The sequence below is a fragment of the Budorcas taxicolor genome, chromosome 16 (genome assembly GCF_023091745.1).
Source record: "Budorcas taxicolor isolate Tak-1 chromosome 16, Takin1.1, whole genome shotgun sequence".
NCBI classification, from domain to species: domain Eukaryota; kingdom Metazoa; phylum Chordata; class Mammalia; order Artiodactyla; family Bovidae; genus Budorcas; species Budorcas taxicolor.
This window is the reverse complement of record NC_068925.1, coordinates 76,632,992-76,650,039: the sequence shown is the minus strand read 5'-3', so window position 1 is coordinate 76,650,039 and position 17,048 is coordinate 76,632,992. Positions and strand designations below refer to the sequence as shown.

At 40.5% G+C, this 17,048-nt stretch overlaps 1 protein-coding gene across 1 annotated transcript in view; it reads left to right on the top strand.

Moving 5' to 3' along the window:
• LOC128061314 (membrane cofactor protein-like) overlaps positions 1 to 11,835 on the top strand; it is a 51,022-nt gene extending 39,187 nt beyond the window's left edge. The window contains exon 7 of the mRNA XM_052653586.1: positions 11,753 to 11,835. Within this exon, the coding sequence (XP_052509546.1) occupies positions 11,753 to 11,835 (83 nt within the window). The remainder of the gene's footprint in view (positions 1 to 11,752) is intronic.
• Positions 11,836 to 17,048: the final 5,213 nt, after the last annotated feature.

The window sequence follows — 17,048 nt, the reverse complement described above, 5'->3', positions numbered from 1 at the left end:
AACTACAGCTCCAGAGTCAAGTCCTACAGATCCAGTGCCTCTTTATCTTACTAACGTTGTTTAGAACTTAATAAGATGATGGGTGAAAAGTAATGTCCTTTCCATTATAGGGGACTGGAATGCAAAAGTAGGAAGTCAAAAAACACCTGGAGTAACAGGCAATTTGGCCTTGGAATATGGAATGAAGCAGGGCAAAGACTAATAGAGTTTTGCCAGGAAAATGCACTGGTCATAGCAAACACCCTCTTCCAACAACACAAGAGAAGACTCTACACATGGACATCACCAGATGTTCAACACCGAAATCGGATTGATTATATTCTTTGCAGCCAAAGATGGAGAAGCTCTATACAGTCAACAAAAACAAGACCAGGAGCTGACTGTGGCTCAGATCATGAACTCCTTATTACCAAATTCAGACTTAAATTGAAGAAAGTCGGGAAAACCGCTAGACCATTCAGGTATGCCCTAAATCAAATCCCTTATGATTATACAGTGGAAGTGAGAAATAGATTTAAGGGCCTAGATCTGATAGATAGTGTGCCTGATGAACAATGGACGGAGGTTCATGACATTGTACAGGAGACAGGGATCAAGACCATCCTCATGGAAAAGAAATGCAAAAAAGCAAAATGGCTGTCTGGGGAGGCCTTACAAATAGCTGTGAAACGAAGAGAATTGAAAAGCAAAGGAGAAAAGGAAAGATATAAACATCTGAATACACAGTTCCAAAGACTAGCAAGGAGAGACAAGAAAGCCTTCCTCAGTGATCAATGCAAAGAAATAGAGGAAAACAACAGAATGGGAAAGACCAGAGATCTCTTCAAGAAAATTAGAGATACCAAGGTAACATTTCATGCAAAGATGGGCTCGATAAAGGACAGAAATGGTATGCACCTAACAGAAGCAGAAGATATTAAGAAGAGGTGGCAAGAATACACAGAAGAACTGTACAAAAAAGATCTTCACAACCAAGATAATCACGATGGTGTGATCACTCACCTAGAGCCAGACATCCTGGAATGTGAAGTCAAGTGGGCCTTAGGAAGCATCACTACGAACAAAGCTAGTGGAGGTGATGGAATTCCAGTTGAGCTATTTCAAATCCTGAAAGATGATGCTGTGAAAGTGCTGCACTCAATATGCCAGCAGATTTGGAAAACTCAGCAGTGGCCACAGGACTGGAAAAGGTCAGTTTTCATTTCAATCCCAAAGAAAGGCAATGCCAAAGAATGCTCAAACTACTGCACAATTGCACTTATCTCACATGCTACTAAAGTAATGCTCAAAATTCTCCAAGCCAGGCTTCAGCAATACATGAACTGTGAACTTCCTGATGTTCAAGCTGGTTTTAGAAAAGGCAGAGGAACCAGAGATCAAATTGCCAATATCTGCTGGATCGTGGAAAAAGCAAGAGAGTTCCAGAAAACATCAATTTCTGCTTTATTGACTATGCCAAAGCCTTTGACAGTATGGATCACAATAAACTGTGGAAAATTCTGAAAGAGATGGGAATACCAGAGCACCTGACCTGCCTCTTGAGAAACCTATATGTAGGTCAGGAAGCAACAGTTAGAACTGGACATGGAACAACAGACTGGTTCCAAATAGGAAAAGAAGTACATCAAGGCTGTGTATTGTCACCCTGCTTATGTAACTTCTATGCAGAGTACATCATAAGAAACGTTGGGCTGAAAGAAGCACAAGCTGAAATCAAGATTGCCGGGAGAAATATCAATAGCCTCAGATATGCAGATGACACCACCCTTATAGCAGAAAGTGAAGAGGAACTAAAAAGCCTCTTGATGAAAGTGAAAGAGGAGAGTGAAAATGTTGGCTTAAAGCTCAACATTCAGAAAACGAAGATCATGGCTCTGGTCCCATCACTTCATGCGAAATAGATGGGAAACAGTGGAAACAGTGTCAGACTTTATTTTTTGGGCTCCAAAATCACTGCAGATGGTGATTGCAGCCATGAAATTGAAAGACGCATAACCTTGGAAGGAAAGTTATGAGCAACCTAGATAGCATATTGAAAAACAGAGACATTACCGACTAAGGTCCGTCTAGTCAAGGCTATGGTGTTTCCAGTGGTCATGTATGGATGTGAGAGTTGGACTGTGAAGAAAGCTGAGCACTGAAGAATTGATGCTTTTGAACTGTGATGTTGGAGAAGACTCTTGAGAGTCCCTTGGACTGCAAGGAGATGCAACCAGTCCATTCTGAAGGAGATCAGCCCTGGGATTTCTTTGGAAGAACTGATGCTGAAGCTGAAACTCCAGTACTTTGGCCACCTCATGCAAAGATCTGACTCATTGGAAAAGACTCTGATGCTGGGAGGGATTGGGGGCAGGAGGAGAAGGGGACGACAGAGGATGAGATGGCTGGATGGCATCACTGACTCGATGGACGTGAGTCTGAGTGAACTCCGGGAGTTGGTGATGGACAGGGAGGCCTGGTGTGCTGCGATTCATGGGGTCGCAAAGAGTCGGACATGACTGAGCAACTGAACTGAACTGAACTGATATTGGTCTTTTGTTCACTTTTCTATGTGATTTCTGAAATATTTTTCATGTTGATTTAACAAAGCTCATTATAAGTTAAAATCCTTTCATCAGGAAGCAGAATTTTTCTCTAGTTTGTTATTATTTAAAGTCAGTTTTCTTTGAAGATTTTACACTATTAAAAACTGATTGCTTTCTGTAGCTTTTAACTATATTAGTATACTAATCTGAGGGGCTCCCAGGTGGCTCCCAGCAGGAAAGAAGATGTGTAGGAGATGTGAGCTCAATCCCTGGGTTGGGAAGATCCCCTGGAGGAGGACATGGCAACCCATATCAGTGTTCTTGGCTGGAAAATCCCATGGACAGAGGAACCTGGCGGGCTGTGGTCCTTAGGGCAGCAAAGAGCTTTATATAACTGAGTGCCTGAACATGCACACATACTAATATGAATTTTGAAAATTTCAGATATTACAAAAGCATACATAGTGAAAAGATTGGGTGTCCACTTATTTCTCTCATCTAATTATTAAAGTTAATATCTTTATAGTTTAGGGAGTCTTTTTAATCTACTTCTATGCATAAACATTCTTATTTGTGTAGGTTTACGTATTTGGCTTTATTCTTATCCAAAAATGTCATCATGCTGTTCATATTTTTCTGAAACTTGCACTTTTTCCACTTACTGTCTTGAATTGGAGCTGCAGTTAGATTTATTCCTATCTTTTTATATGATCTTATTTATTTATTTATTTTTGGAAACAATGCCTCTTTTTAATTTTTTTATGTGATTCACATATTGTTTTTTATTTATTTATTTTTTAATTTACAATATTGTATTGGTTTTGCCATACATCAACATGAATCCGCCACGGGTGCACACGTGTTCCCAATCCTGAACCCCTCTCCCAACTCCCTCCCCATCCCATCCCTCTGGGTCATCCCTGTGCACCAGCCCCAAGCATCCCGTATCCTGCATCGAACCTAGACTGGCAATTCGTTTCTTGTATGATATTATACATGTTTCATTGCCATTCTCCCAAATCATCCCACCCTCTCCCTCTCCCACAGAGCCCAAAAGGCTGCTCTAAACATCTGTGTCTCTTTTGCTGTCTCGCTTACAGGGTTATCATTACCATCTTTCTAAATTCCATATATATGCGTTAGTATACTGTATTGGTGTTTTTCTTTCTGGCTTACTTCACTCTGTATAATTGGCTCCAGTTTCATCCACCTCATTAGAACTGATTCAAATGTATTCTTTTTAATGGCTGAGTAATTAATATGTACCATATTTCACCTGACTTTTCTATCAGTGGTCATTTAAATTTACAGAATATTTATATTAATAGGAAGTTGGATGTGTTGATGTTTTCCCTAATGGCCAAGAGTGTTGTGTTTTTCTTATAAAAGCTTCAGGTCTTCTCCATGCTGAAATTATATAAACGTTGCCATCACAGTGTTTTTGTGATTGCATCAAATCATTGATTCATCTCACTTTCTTTAGGGTATCTGAAGTGCGGTTGGCTTTCTCTTGACCCCACTTACTTTCATCCAGTGAGAAGTAGCTCCATTTGTTGAGTAGGTCCTTCTCTTTCCAGCTTTGCTGAACTTACCAGTTTTTATCACACATTAAATTCATACATGATCTGATCTTTCTGTTCCCTTGAATTTTCCCATTCCTGCCCCAACACCAAATCAATACTCTGATTACAGAATGATGATATGTTTCAACATCTGGCAGAACACTTCCTTTTCAGATGCTCAGGTTACTCTCTGTGCTAATTCTTCTAGACCAACTTCTATTTCATTTAACTGACAGTTTTCTTCTAGACCAACTTCTATTTCATTTACCTGATAATTTTAGCTAATTTAATTGTACATTTCAGTGGCATTAAGTATATTCACATGTTTGTGCAGCCATTACTACCATCTATCTCTAAAACCTTTAATCACTCAAAATGAACATTATAGCTATGAAACAATAACTCTCCATGCTCCCTCCTCGCAGCCATGCTAACCACTGTCTATTTTCTGTGTTGATTAATTTGACTGTTCCACATACTGCATAGACTTGGATCACTTCTGGATTATTTCACTTAGCATACTGTTTTCAAGGTTCATCCACCTTGCAACATGTATCAGAACTTTATTTCACTGGTGACTTGGTAATATGTCTTCATATATACCACAATTCCTTAATTCATTCATTTGTTGGAAGACCCTTTGACAATGCCAAAGCAAAGCTTCTGGATCATGTCAAATCCAAAAAAGCTTCTGGACTCTGGTCAAGTCCAAAAGCTTCTGGACTATGTCAAATCCAAAGCTTCTGGATTATTTCACTTAGCATACTGTTTTCAAGGTTCATCCACCTTGCAACATGTATCAGAATTTTATTTCACTGATGACTTGGTAATATGTCTTCATATTTACCGCAATTTCTTAATTCATTCATTTGTTGGAAGACCCTTTGACTATGCCAAAGCCTTTGACTGTGTGGATCACAACAAACTGTGGACAATTCTTAAAGAGATGGGAATACCAGACCTCCTGACCTGCCTCCTGAGAAATCTGTATGCTGCTCAAGAAGCAACATTTAGAACTGGACATGGAACAACAGACTGATTCCAAATTGGGAAAGGAGTACATCAAGACTGTATATTGTCACCCTGTTTATTTAACTTAGGTGCAGAGTACATCATGAGAAACGCTGGACTAGATGAAGCACAAGCTAGAATCAAGATTGCCGGGAGAAATATCAATAACCTCAGATATGCAGATGACACCACACTTAGGATAGAAAACAAAGAAGAATTAAAGAGCATCTTGATGCAATTGAAAGAGGAGAGTGAAAAAGTTGGCTTAAAACTCATAATTCAGAAAACTAATATCATGGCACCTGGTCCCATCACTTCATGGCAAATAGATGGGGAAACAGTGGAAACCGTGAGAGACTTTATTTTTAGGGGGCTCCAAAATCACTGCAGATGGTGACGGCAGCCATGAAATTAAAAGACGCTTACTCTTTGGAAGAAAAGTCATGACCAATCTAGACAGCATATTAAAAAGCAGAGACATTTTTTTGCCAACAAAGTTCCATCTTAGTCAAGGCTATGGTTTTTCCAGTGGTCATGTATGGATGTGAGAGTTGGACTATAAAGAAAGCTGAGTGCTGAAGAATTGATGCTTTTGAACTGTGGTGTTGAAGAAGACTCTTGAGGGTCCCTTGAACAGCAAGGAGATCCAACCAGTCCATCCTAAAGGAAATCAGTCCTGGGTGTTCATTGGAAGGACTGATGCTGAAGCAGAAACTCCAGTATGTTGGCCTCTTGATGCAAAGAACTGACTCATTGGAAAAGACCCTGATGCTTGGAAAGATTGAAAGTGGGAGAAGGGGACAACAGAGGATGAGCTGGTTGGATGGCATCACTGACTCAATGGATGTGAATTTGCGTAAGCTCTGGAAGTTGGTGATGGACAGGGAGGCCTGGAGTGCTGCAGTCCATGGGGTCACAAAGAGTTGGACACGACTGAGCGACTGAACTGAACTGAACTGAATATCTCTTCATATAAACCACAATTCCTTAATTCACTCATTTGTTGAAAGACCCTTGTTTTTTTTCCACCTTTTGGCTATTCTGAATAATGCTACTCTGAACAGTGGCATTCAGCTATCTGAGTCCCTATTTTTAATTTTCTTGGTTATATACTTAGGAATAGAATTGCTGTGTTATATAATAGTACGTTGGGCTTCTCTGATGGTTTAGATGGTAAAGAGTCTGCCTGCAATGTAGGAGACCCAGGTTTGATCTCTGGGTCACGAAGATCCCCTAAAGCAGGAAATGGATACCCACTCCAGTATTCTTGCCTGGCGAATTCCATGGACAGAGGAGTCTTGTGGGCTACCATCCAGGGATGGCAAAAAGTCTGACATGACTGAGTAAATAACACTTTCACTTTTTCCTCATAGTATTACTATGTTTATTTATTTATTTTTTTTGAGAAACAACCAGGGAATCTTCCGCAGTGGCTACACAATGTTACATTCCCTCCAGTGATGTACAAAAGTTTCAATTTCTCAACCTTTTTGCCAGCACTGTCCTTCTTTTTTTTCCTTTTTTTTTTTTTTTGATAAAAGCCATACCAGTATATGTGAAGTACTATCTCATTGTGGTTTTTCTTTGCATTTCTACAATTATTAGTGATTGATCATCTTTTCATGCGCATATTATTGGTCTTATGTGTCTCTTCTTTGGAGAAATATCTGTTTAAGTCCTTTGCCCATTTTTTAATTTAATTTTTTTTCTATTTTTAAAAGCTCATAATATATGTTGAAGGTTAACCCCTTATCAGATATGTAATGCAGTTCCCTCCCATTCTGTGGCCTGCTCGCTCTCTGATGACAGTGTCCCTTTGTAAACAGCTTGTGTTCGGTTTTGATGAAACCCGGTGTGTCTGCGCTTTTGGTGACACATCCGAGAAATCACTGCCAGACCCCACATCCTGAAGCTCTCCTCCGTGTTCTCTAAGAGTTTCGTAATTTTAGCTCTTGAGTTTGTGGTTCATTTTTTCTCCTTTCTTCTTTTCCTCTCTTCACTTGTGGTTTAATGATTATCTTTATTGTTATGTTGGACTCCTTACTCTTTCTTATGGGTATATCTGTTTTAGAGTTTTGTCATTCTCATGAGGTTTATACGTAGCAATACATATATATATATATATATATATATATATATATATATACATGATTATTTTAAGTCGCTAATCTCTATTTTGTACACATTCTAACAACTCAGCACTTTTACTCCATACCACCACATTTAATGTTTGTATCATCTTATTTTACAACTTTTTGTTTTTTTTCATCCTTTAGCTACTTACTGTGGTTATAAATGCATACTACTAGGATGACTTGTACTGACCAGCTGGTTGGTAGAGCTGGATCCTGGGGAAGCCGGCTGTGGTCCCAGAGCAAGTGTTGGCCTACTGGTATGTGGGGCCATGGCCTGAGGGATCCTAAGGCTGGTGTCACCCTGCTGGCAGGCAAGGTCATTTCCTGACTTGGCTGATTGTAGTGTCCAGGGGGTCCTGGAGGTGGTGTTGGCCCACAGGTGGATGGGGTCTGCCCTTGGGGAGGCTGGTTGAGGGGCCCATTGTTCCTGGAGCTGAAATCTGACTGCTGGGCCTGGGACCGTGGGCTTCTGGGGCTGATGTTGGCCCACTGGTGAGCAGAGCCGGGTGCTGGGGTCTGGTTGCGGTGTAGTGGGCCTTCTAGTGGACAAGGATGGGTCCAGGCAGCTGGAGGATGAGGGGATTTAAGGCAATCAGCCTGCTTGTGGGTCAGGCTCTGTCCCCACTCCAATAACTGCTGGGCCTGGAGTGTCCCAGAACTTGTGCCCACCTGCTTGGGGGCAAGGTCATATCATGGTGCTAATATGCTAGAGGGAGGATTCCAAAATGCCCCTTGCCAGCCCCAGACTCCTTTTGGTATACACTCCTACCAGTGGTGGAGAAGGCAATGGCACCCCACTCCAGTACTCTTGCCTTGAAAATCCCATGGACGGAGGAGCCTGGTGGGCTGCAGTCCAGGGGGTCGCGAAGAGTCGGACATGACTGAGTGACTTCACTTTCACTTTTCAGTTTCATGCATTGGAGAAGGAAATGGCAACCCACTCCAGTGTTCTTGCCTGGAGAATCCCAGGGACAGAGGAGCCTGGTGGGCTGCTGTCTCTGGGGTCGCACAGAGTCGTACATGACTGAAGCAACTTAGCAGCATCAGCAGCAGCCCACCAGTAGCTACTGCCAGAATCTCTGTCCATAGAGTGAGTCCGCGTTGTCCTCCACCTCTCCAAGATGAGCAAGTGAATCTGACCAAAACTCCTTTCAAATTACTGCTTCTGCACTGGGTCTCAAGAGTGTGTGACATTTTGTCCGTGCCCCTTAAGAGCAGAGTTTTTTTTTTCCTACAGCCCCTTGGATCTCCCCAAAATATGCCATGTTGGCTTTCAAAGCCCAGCATTCCAGGAGCTTGTCACCTGGTGCAGGGCCCCTGCACTGGGGAATCTGATGTGAATCTCAGAGCCCTCCTTCCTTGGGGAGAACTTGGGCGATTGCAATGATCCTGCTAGTTTGTGGGTCACCTTCCTGCTGCTACGGGTCTTGTTTGTGCCATGTCTCTGGTCTTCTTTCCTGACTCATGTCGGTTCCTTCTTTGTATCTCTGGTTGCAGAAGATCATTTATGCTAGTTTTCAGGTCATTCTCATCCCTTGTTCTGTAAATAGTGGTGATGTTCATGTGCCCAAGGAAGGGTGCAAACTCAGAGTCTTTGTACTCCACTGACTTAACAACTTCCCTAGGCCTTTAGCTCCTGATCTTTTAAATTAATTTTTGTGTATGGTGTAAGGTAGGTGTCAAAATTCATTCTTTTGCATATGGATATCCAATTTTCCAAAAATCATTTGTTGAAAAGATTGTCCATTCCTCATTAAATGTTCTTAGAACCCTTGTGAACAATCATTTGACCATATAAGTGAAAGTTTATTTCTGGTCTCTCTGCTCTTTTATTTTTTTAATAGAAATATAGTTGTTTGACCGTAGTCTATTATTTCCAAACATAAGAGATTCAATATTTTTAAAGTTTAACTCCAGGTAAAGCTATTACAAAATAATAGCTGTATTTCCGTGTGGTGTACAGTATATCCTTATTGTAGCTTTCTAGTAAGTTTTGGAATTGGGAAATGTGAGTCCTCTCAACTTTCCATTTCTTTATTAAAATTACTCCCTTCAGATTCCATATTGGGTTTAATTTGTCTATTTTGCACAACACATTTTCAATAGAGTCAAACGGCTGCATTTAATCTGTGGATTGCTTTGTGTGGTATTGACGTCTTAACAGTATTCTTTCAGTCCATGAATGCAGGATGCCCTTTCATTTTCTTACGTCTCCTTCAGTCTCTTTATGCAGTGCTTTGTGGTTTTCAGGGAGCAAGTCTTTCACTCCGTTAGTTAATGTTTAATCCTAAGTTCTTTATCCTCTTTGCTGCTACTGTGTGTTTGTGTGGAGCTGGTTTTTTAAATTTTCTCTTTAGATGGTTCATCGGTAGTGTATAGAAATGCGGCTGATCTTTGTTGATTTTGTAACCTCTGACTTTGTTGAATTAATTTATTAGTTCTATTTAATAGGGTCCTGTATATGTGTGTATGTGTGTGTGTGTGTTTTGGTGTGTGAGCATGCATAATCTTTAGAGTTTTCCATTTAAAAGATTATATAATCTGAAACAGAGAGAGTTTTATTTCTTCTTTCTCAGTTTGGATGACTTTTATTTTTTTCTCTTACCACTGCTCTCACTGAGCAAGAAAAATAAGTTAAAATATTTTGTCGTATTGATTGAAGTGACTAATATGAACACCCAGTATGGCTCCTGACTTAAGGAAAATAAATTCAGTCTTTCACTATTGAGTCTGGTGTTATCTACGTTTTTTTTTTTTTTAAATAAGTGGTCTTTATTATGTTGAATTTCGTTCTGTTGCAGATCAGCTCTTAAATGGTTTTAGGCCATTGTATGTCTTTTGTTTTTCAATCTTTTTTTTTTTTAATGTTTTGATTGGGGGGAAAATTGCTTTATAATGTTGTATTGGTTTCTGCCATAGTGAAGTCGCTCAGTCGTGCCCGACTCTTTGAGACCCCATGGACTGTAGCCCACCAGGCTCCTCCGTCCATGGGATTCTCCAGGCAAGGAGACTAGAGTGGGTTGCCATTTCCTTCTCCAGGGGATCTTCTGGACCCAGGGATTGAAGCCAGGTCTCCTGCTTTGCAGACAGACGCTTTACCATCTGAGCCACCAGGGAAGCCACGTAACACCGTATTTCAGCCATAATTATGCGTGTACCACCTCCCTCCACTCTCCCCACCCCACCCTCCAGGTCATCACAGAGCAGCAGGCTGGGGTCCCTGTGCTATACAGCAGCTTCTTACCAGCTGGCTGTTTCACACATGGTGGTGTTCTTACGGCTGTGCGATTCTCCCCTTCCTTCCACTCTCATTCCTTCCCCTACTGTGTCCACAAATCCGTTCTCTGTATATGCATCTCCATTCCTTCCCTGAAAATAGGTTCATCAATAACATTTTTATAGACTCCATAGATATGCATTAACATATGATATTTGCCTTTCTCTTGCTGACTTTCCTCACTCTGTGCAACAGGCTCTAGGTTCATCCACCTCACTGGAATCCGTTCTTTTTTATGGCTGAGTAATATTCCATTGTATATATGTAATTAAAAACAAAACAAAACTAAACTGTATGTAATTTTTTAAAAAGACGTTAAAAATATGTTATTTAAAACAAACAAAAACTAAAGGAATAATAAAGAACCACATTAGATCAATACAAAAAATATATATATATATAGAAAGAGAGAGACTGGTAGTATGAAGAATGTCCTCCTGAGTCCTCCATTGTCCGGTCCACACAGTGCGCACCAGCCAATCTACCTACCCAGAAAGTCCTCCAATATTTCTAGGAAGGTCTCTGGACCTGCTGTGGGCTCTGTGGGGTCAGCTCTGACTCAGATCTGGCCTCACTCCAGCTTGTACTTGCTCCCAAAGTCCACAATTGCCCCCAGAGTCCACAGTCTCGCTAATTACAGGGATTTTGTCAGCTGCACCTCCAGCTGCAGGGGTGCGTTCCCTTCCTTGCGCTCACGCAGCCCCTGGCGCTCTCCTCTGGTTTGGCGCCTGTTTCCCACTCAGACCAGAGCAGGCAATAGTAGTGGCTTATTAGGGTCCACTTGCTCGGTCGGCCTGGGGAGAGGAAGGGGTGTGGAGGCCACAGCTGGAGTGTTTGGGGAGTGCCTGCTGCAGCTGAGGCCCGCGGGAAGTTGCTACAGTCTGAGGCGGGCCGTGTGCTCTCCCAGGAGAATTGGCCTCAGGTCTGGTGTCCCTTGGCAAAGCCAAGCTGCACAGGCTCCCAGGAAGCCTGTGAGTCATAACCTGGGCTTATTCTTGGCTTGCTGACAGCTACAACCTCTGAGACTGGCATTTTGTTCCCTGCTTCAGGTGCTCACCCTTGGCTTTTTATGATACTACTTTTAAAGAGATGCATTGAGATAATGCATATAGGGAAAGTGAAATTATCAGGGGTTTTGTACAAAGGCAAAAAAACACAAAACCATAAATGTATAGGTCTTTAAGCTTTATTATTTTCTTCTACCTTTTATTCTTATTTCCTTTTTTTTTTTCCTTTTTCCAGCATATCCCAATCCAAGTGATGATTTACAGCCTGAAGGTTTTGAAGATTTAGGTATTATTTTGGTTATAAATAGCCCTGCATGATGAAACTCCAGAGTTCTACATGGAACTGTTGCAATAATACATAACTAGAGAAGAGATAACATATCACAAATTGGTGTTAACTGGCAAGCATGTTATTTTAATAGTGCAGATCCCATGACAAATTTAAGTGGTGGTATGTAAAGTGGAAAGTGTTAGTTGCTCAGTCGTGTTCGAGTCTTTGCGACCTCAAGGACTGCAGCCCGTGAGGCTCCTCTGTCCATGGGATTCTCCAGGCAAGAATACTGGAGGGGGTTGCCGTTTCCTTCTCCAGTGTAGACTTGTAACCAACACGATTTTCAAGAAGTGCCCGTACTGAGGATTCCCAGTGGAGTGAGATAACTTTCTTAAATGCTTTGGTCACGTGCAGGTTAAAATATGTAAAATGTAACTTGTTTATCACGTGATAGTATTCTTTTATCATGGAGATTTGCAGATAGATTGTCTTTCTGTTGGTGTGTTGTATACACAGCCTCATGTACCATATTTTGGGATAGTTTTTCTATAACAGGCAGGGGTCGCACACTTCAGCTTGTCTCCCATAGAACATGGTGAAGTACAGTGGTGAAGTTAGTTGGAATATAAAGATTTCTGGATAAGAAAATGAAAAGATTTCTTGATAAGAAAAGATCTATTACTTTTCTTTATATTAGAGTGAGGTAGTCAAGTTTGTCTTTTCATCCAATGCACTTTGGGCTTGTTACATTTCCTTCTGAGAACTGTGGTCAAGTTGCCAGTGTGCCAGGTGAACCCAGGGCCATTTTTCTTTTTTGGTGGGGGGAGGTGGTAAAGCTGGTTGAGCTTTTCTTCTCTCAAATGTATTTGTGTATTTTTATTTTTGGTTGCACTGGGTCTTCATTGCTGCGTGTAGACTCTCTTTAGTTGCAGCGAGCAGGCACTCCTCCGTTGTGGCACACAGGCTTCTCATTGTGGTGGCCTCTCTCGTCGCGGGGCACAGGCTCTGGGCACACGGGCTCAGGAGTTGTGGCTCGCAGGCTGAGTAGTTGAAGTTCGTGGGCTCTAGAGCTCGGTAGGTATGGCACCCAGGCTTAGTTGCCCTGTGACATGTGGAATCTTCCCAGACCAGGGGTCAAACCTGTGTCCTCTGCATTGGCAGGCGGATTCTTATCCACTATACCACCATGGAGACGTGGTGTCATCAAAAGATGGTTACAGTTAACATGAAATAAAAAGAGCAGAACTACCATGACATTTTATACTCTGAGTTAAAGCTAGAAGCAGAGGTCCTACTGACAAACGTTCATAAAAACGTGTTAGTATTATTTCTTGCCCTCCGGATTATCAAAAATGCATGTTTACATTTTTGCACAAAATTTTTATCCATGTGCCCTGATGTTTCATTAGCATTATTAGACAAAATCTTCTTGTAATTAGAACTGTGTCTTAATCTGGGGACAGGTTGATGGTAAGTTAAGGCATTGTTTGTGAAAACTGCAAATAGCATTTGTGTGATAAGAGTTATAGAGCTTTATTGCCATTTATTCAAAAATCACACTATTAGAATAGTGTGTTAAATTCTTAATAAAATCATAAGGACTAGATTGAATATCAAACTATAATAATAACAGAAGCAGAAGATATTAAGAAGAGGTGGCAAGAATACAAAGAGGAACTGTACAAAAAAGATCTTCATGACCCAGATAATGACGATGATGTGATCACTCACCTAGAGCCAGACATCCTGGAATGTGAAGTCAAGTGGGCCTTAGGAAGCATCACTACGAACAAAGCTAGTGGAGGTGATGGAATTCCAGTTGAGCTCTTTCAAATCCTGAAAGATGATGCTGTGAAAGTGCTGCACTCAATATGCCAGCAGATTTGGAAAACTCAGCAGTGGCCACAGGACTGGAAAAGGTCAGTTTTCATTTCAATCCCAAAGAAAGGCAATGCCAAAGAATGCTCAAACTACTGCACAATTGCACTCATCTCACACGCTAGTAAAGTAATGCTCAAAATTCTCCAAGCCAGGCTTCAGCAATACGTGAACCGTGAACTTCCTGATGTTCAAGCTGGTTTTAGAAAAGGCAGAGGAACCAGAGATCAAATTGCCAACATCCGCTGGATCATCAAAAAAGCAAGAGAGTTCCAGAAAAACATCAATTTCTGCTTTATTGACTATGCCAAAGCCTTTGACTGTGTGGATCACAATAAACTGTGGAAAATTCTTCAAGAGATGGGAATACCAGAGCACCTGACCTGCCTCTTGAGAAACCTGTATGCAGGTCAGGAAGCAACAGTTAGAACTGGACATGGAACAACAGACTGGTTCCAAATAGGAAAAGGAGTATGTCAAGGCTGTATATTGTCACCCTGCTTATTTAACTTTTGTGCAGAGTACATCATGAGAAACGCTGGGCTGGAAGAAGCACAAACTGGAATCAAGATTGCTGGGAGAAATATCAATAACCTCAGATATACAGATGACAGCACCCTTATGGCAGAAAGTGAAGAAGATCTAAAAAGCCTCTTGATGAAAGTGAAAGAGAAGAGTGAAAAAGTTGGCTTAAAGCTCAACATTCAGAAAACTAAGATCATGGCATCCAGTCCCATCACTTCATGGCAGATAGATGGGGAAACAGTGGAAACAGTGGCTGACTTTATTTTTCTGGGCTCCAAAATCACTGCAGATGGTGATTGCAGCCATGAAATTAAAAGACTCTTACTCCTTGGAAGGAAAGTTACGACCAACCTAGACAGCATACTAAAAAGCAGAGACATTACTTTGCCAACAAAGGTCCGTCTAGTCAAGGCTATGGTTTTTCCAGTGGTCATGTATGGATGTGAGAGTTGGACTACAAAGAAAGTTGAGCGCCAAAGAAGTGATGCTTTTGAACTGTGGTGTTGGAGAAGACTCTTGAGAGTCCCTTGGACTGCAAGGAGATCCAACCAGTCCATCTTAAAGGCGATCAGTCCTGGGTGTTCATTGGAAGGACTGAAGTTGAAGCTGAAACTCCAATACTTTGGCCACCTGATGCGAAGAGCTGACTCATTGGAAAAGACCCTGATGCTGAGAAAGATTGAGGGCAGGAGGAGAAGGGGATGACCGAGGATGAGATGGTTGGATGGCATCACTGACTCGATGGACATGGGTTTGGGTGGACTCTGGGAGTTGGTGATGGACAGGGAGGCTTGGGGTGCTGCGGTTCATGGGATCGCCAAGAGTCGGACATGACTGAGCAACTGAACTGAAAATAGGATAATACATTTTAAAATAATTTTCTTCTAGTGAATTCTAATGGTTTTGGCTACCTTACTGAATAAGCTGGTGTGGTCGCTATAGCACACTGAAAAGGTAAGGCTCCTGCTAAGAGTTTCATGAGACAGACCCTGACCCTGGAATATGTTTTGAAGTGTTCTGTGGTCGAAATGACCTGGATGCACTAGCAGTCATGTGAAAATCAGGTCGGTAGTTTTTTTCTTTGCTGTAATGATAGCTGATCTATGATCAGATCATTAAAATGCAGCAGCTATTTGAAGACACCTGTGTGTTTAATTATCATCAGTTTTTTTTTATTTTCCCCAGATATAGCACTGATTACAGCAATTGTTCTTTCTGTATGTGAGTATCCCAAACTCTGATATGACTTAAATCAAGATATTACTGTGAAGTGCATTATCTTTTTTAGTGTTTTTTCAGTTTCTTTAATTTTAATAGTGTGAAATTAAGTAAAGCTGTTTATGAAAAATAGCCTTTTATATAATATACTACTTTTTGTTGGTGATCGTATATTCTTTTATGTTCTATATGTCCACCTACGAACACCCATAAATAATACATGTTGTCTCAAGATGCATAGCCTTATGAGTTTGCATCCCAAATATGCTTTGGGTAATTTTCTAAATTAGTCAAGGACTGCTCTGACTTACTGTGAACTGTTTAAGTGATTCCAGGAAACTGGATTCAAATAGTAAAGAGACCAGACAGAATAAATATGTATATGTGGTTAAATAAAATATCATTTTCTGACCACGGGAATCTAACCAACATTTTTTCCTTATGTTAGATTTTGAACGTTAAGCAGTGATTTTTCAGTTAATGCCATTTGTTTCCTGCTTTCTTGTAGTTGGTGCTGTTGCAATAGTTACTGCCTGTCTGTACCGATTTTCCACACGGCGGACATTGAGGGTACATTAAAGCATTTTTCTTTAACTTATTGGTCTTTCTCACTCTTAACATAATTTTATGCAGTTTTGTTTAGACTCTGTTTTATATGCCAACTTCAAAAAAATAACTGCCTGCATGTGTATGCTGTTTGGGTTGCATTTCTTTACTAAAAATATTTTTAGCTGCTTTTAATGTCAGTTCAGGAAAATAATCCATGCTGGTCACTTCAGCTATTATGATGTAAGGAAACTTTCTGTGGGACTAGAGGTTTAAGTGCTGCAGCAAGTCATGGACTGTCATGGGACCTTCCCGCCCCTCCATATACCCTACTGCCCAGATTGGACGAGTATCCAAGATTAAATTTGGAACAGTTCACTGTGGATTTAAAAACTCTAGTCCCTGATATTCTTATGGTAAAAGTTTCATTTGCCTGTGTAACTTAGGTAGTTGAGAGAAGGTACGTAGCTGTCAAATTAAAATACCTTGTTTTATTTTTTTCATTTAGAGTTGTAATTTATACAAGTTAAACTAGGGAATTAAAAGCAACACTATTTTATTCCCCTCTTATGTTCTTTTAATTTGCTGGGTTGTAGTAAAGCTGATGGGGTTAAACTAAGTTGCTGAGTGGGATAAGATTTACACGTCACCTCATTAATATTATCTCTCTGTTTATCTATATAGGTGAACAAAAAGGAAGGGAACTTAGATTTTTTTTAAGTACAAATGCATCTATTCTAAGCAGAATAGGATTTTTTAATCAAGCTTAGATTATAATGAAGTAGTTTACAACTCAATGAAAGACCTAGCATAAATCATGAAGCATAGACTAAGATTATGATTTATTGTTTTTAATGATTTCTTTCCTCCTTTAATGCTTTGGAAATAGTTTTTAAATAAAACTAATACTTTTAAGACTTTTGCAACTCATGGTTTATTTGTGATTTTAATATATAATTTTTAGATTAATGGTTTTACTTGTTTTAATATTATAAAATTTTTATATTGATGACTGGGCTTGAACTAAGTATAAAAATATCTTCTTCACTCATACGGAGCTCAAATTTTTTCAGTGTTGCTTGGTTATCTTTTT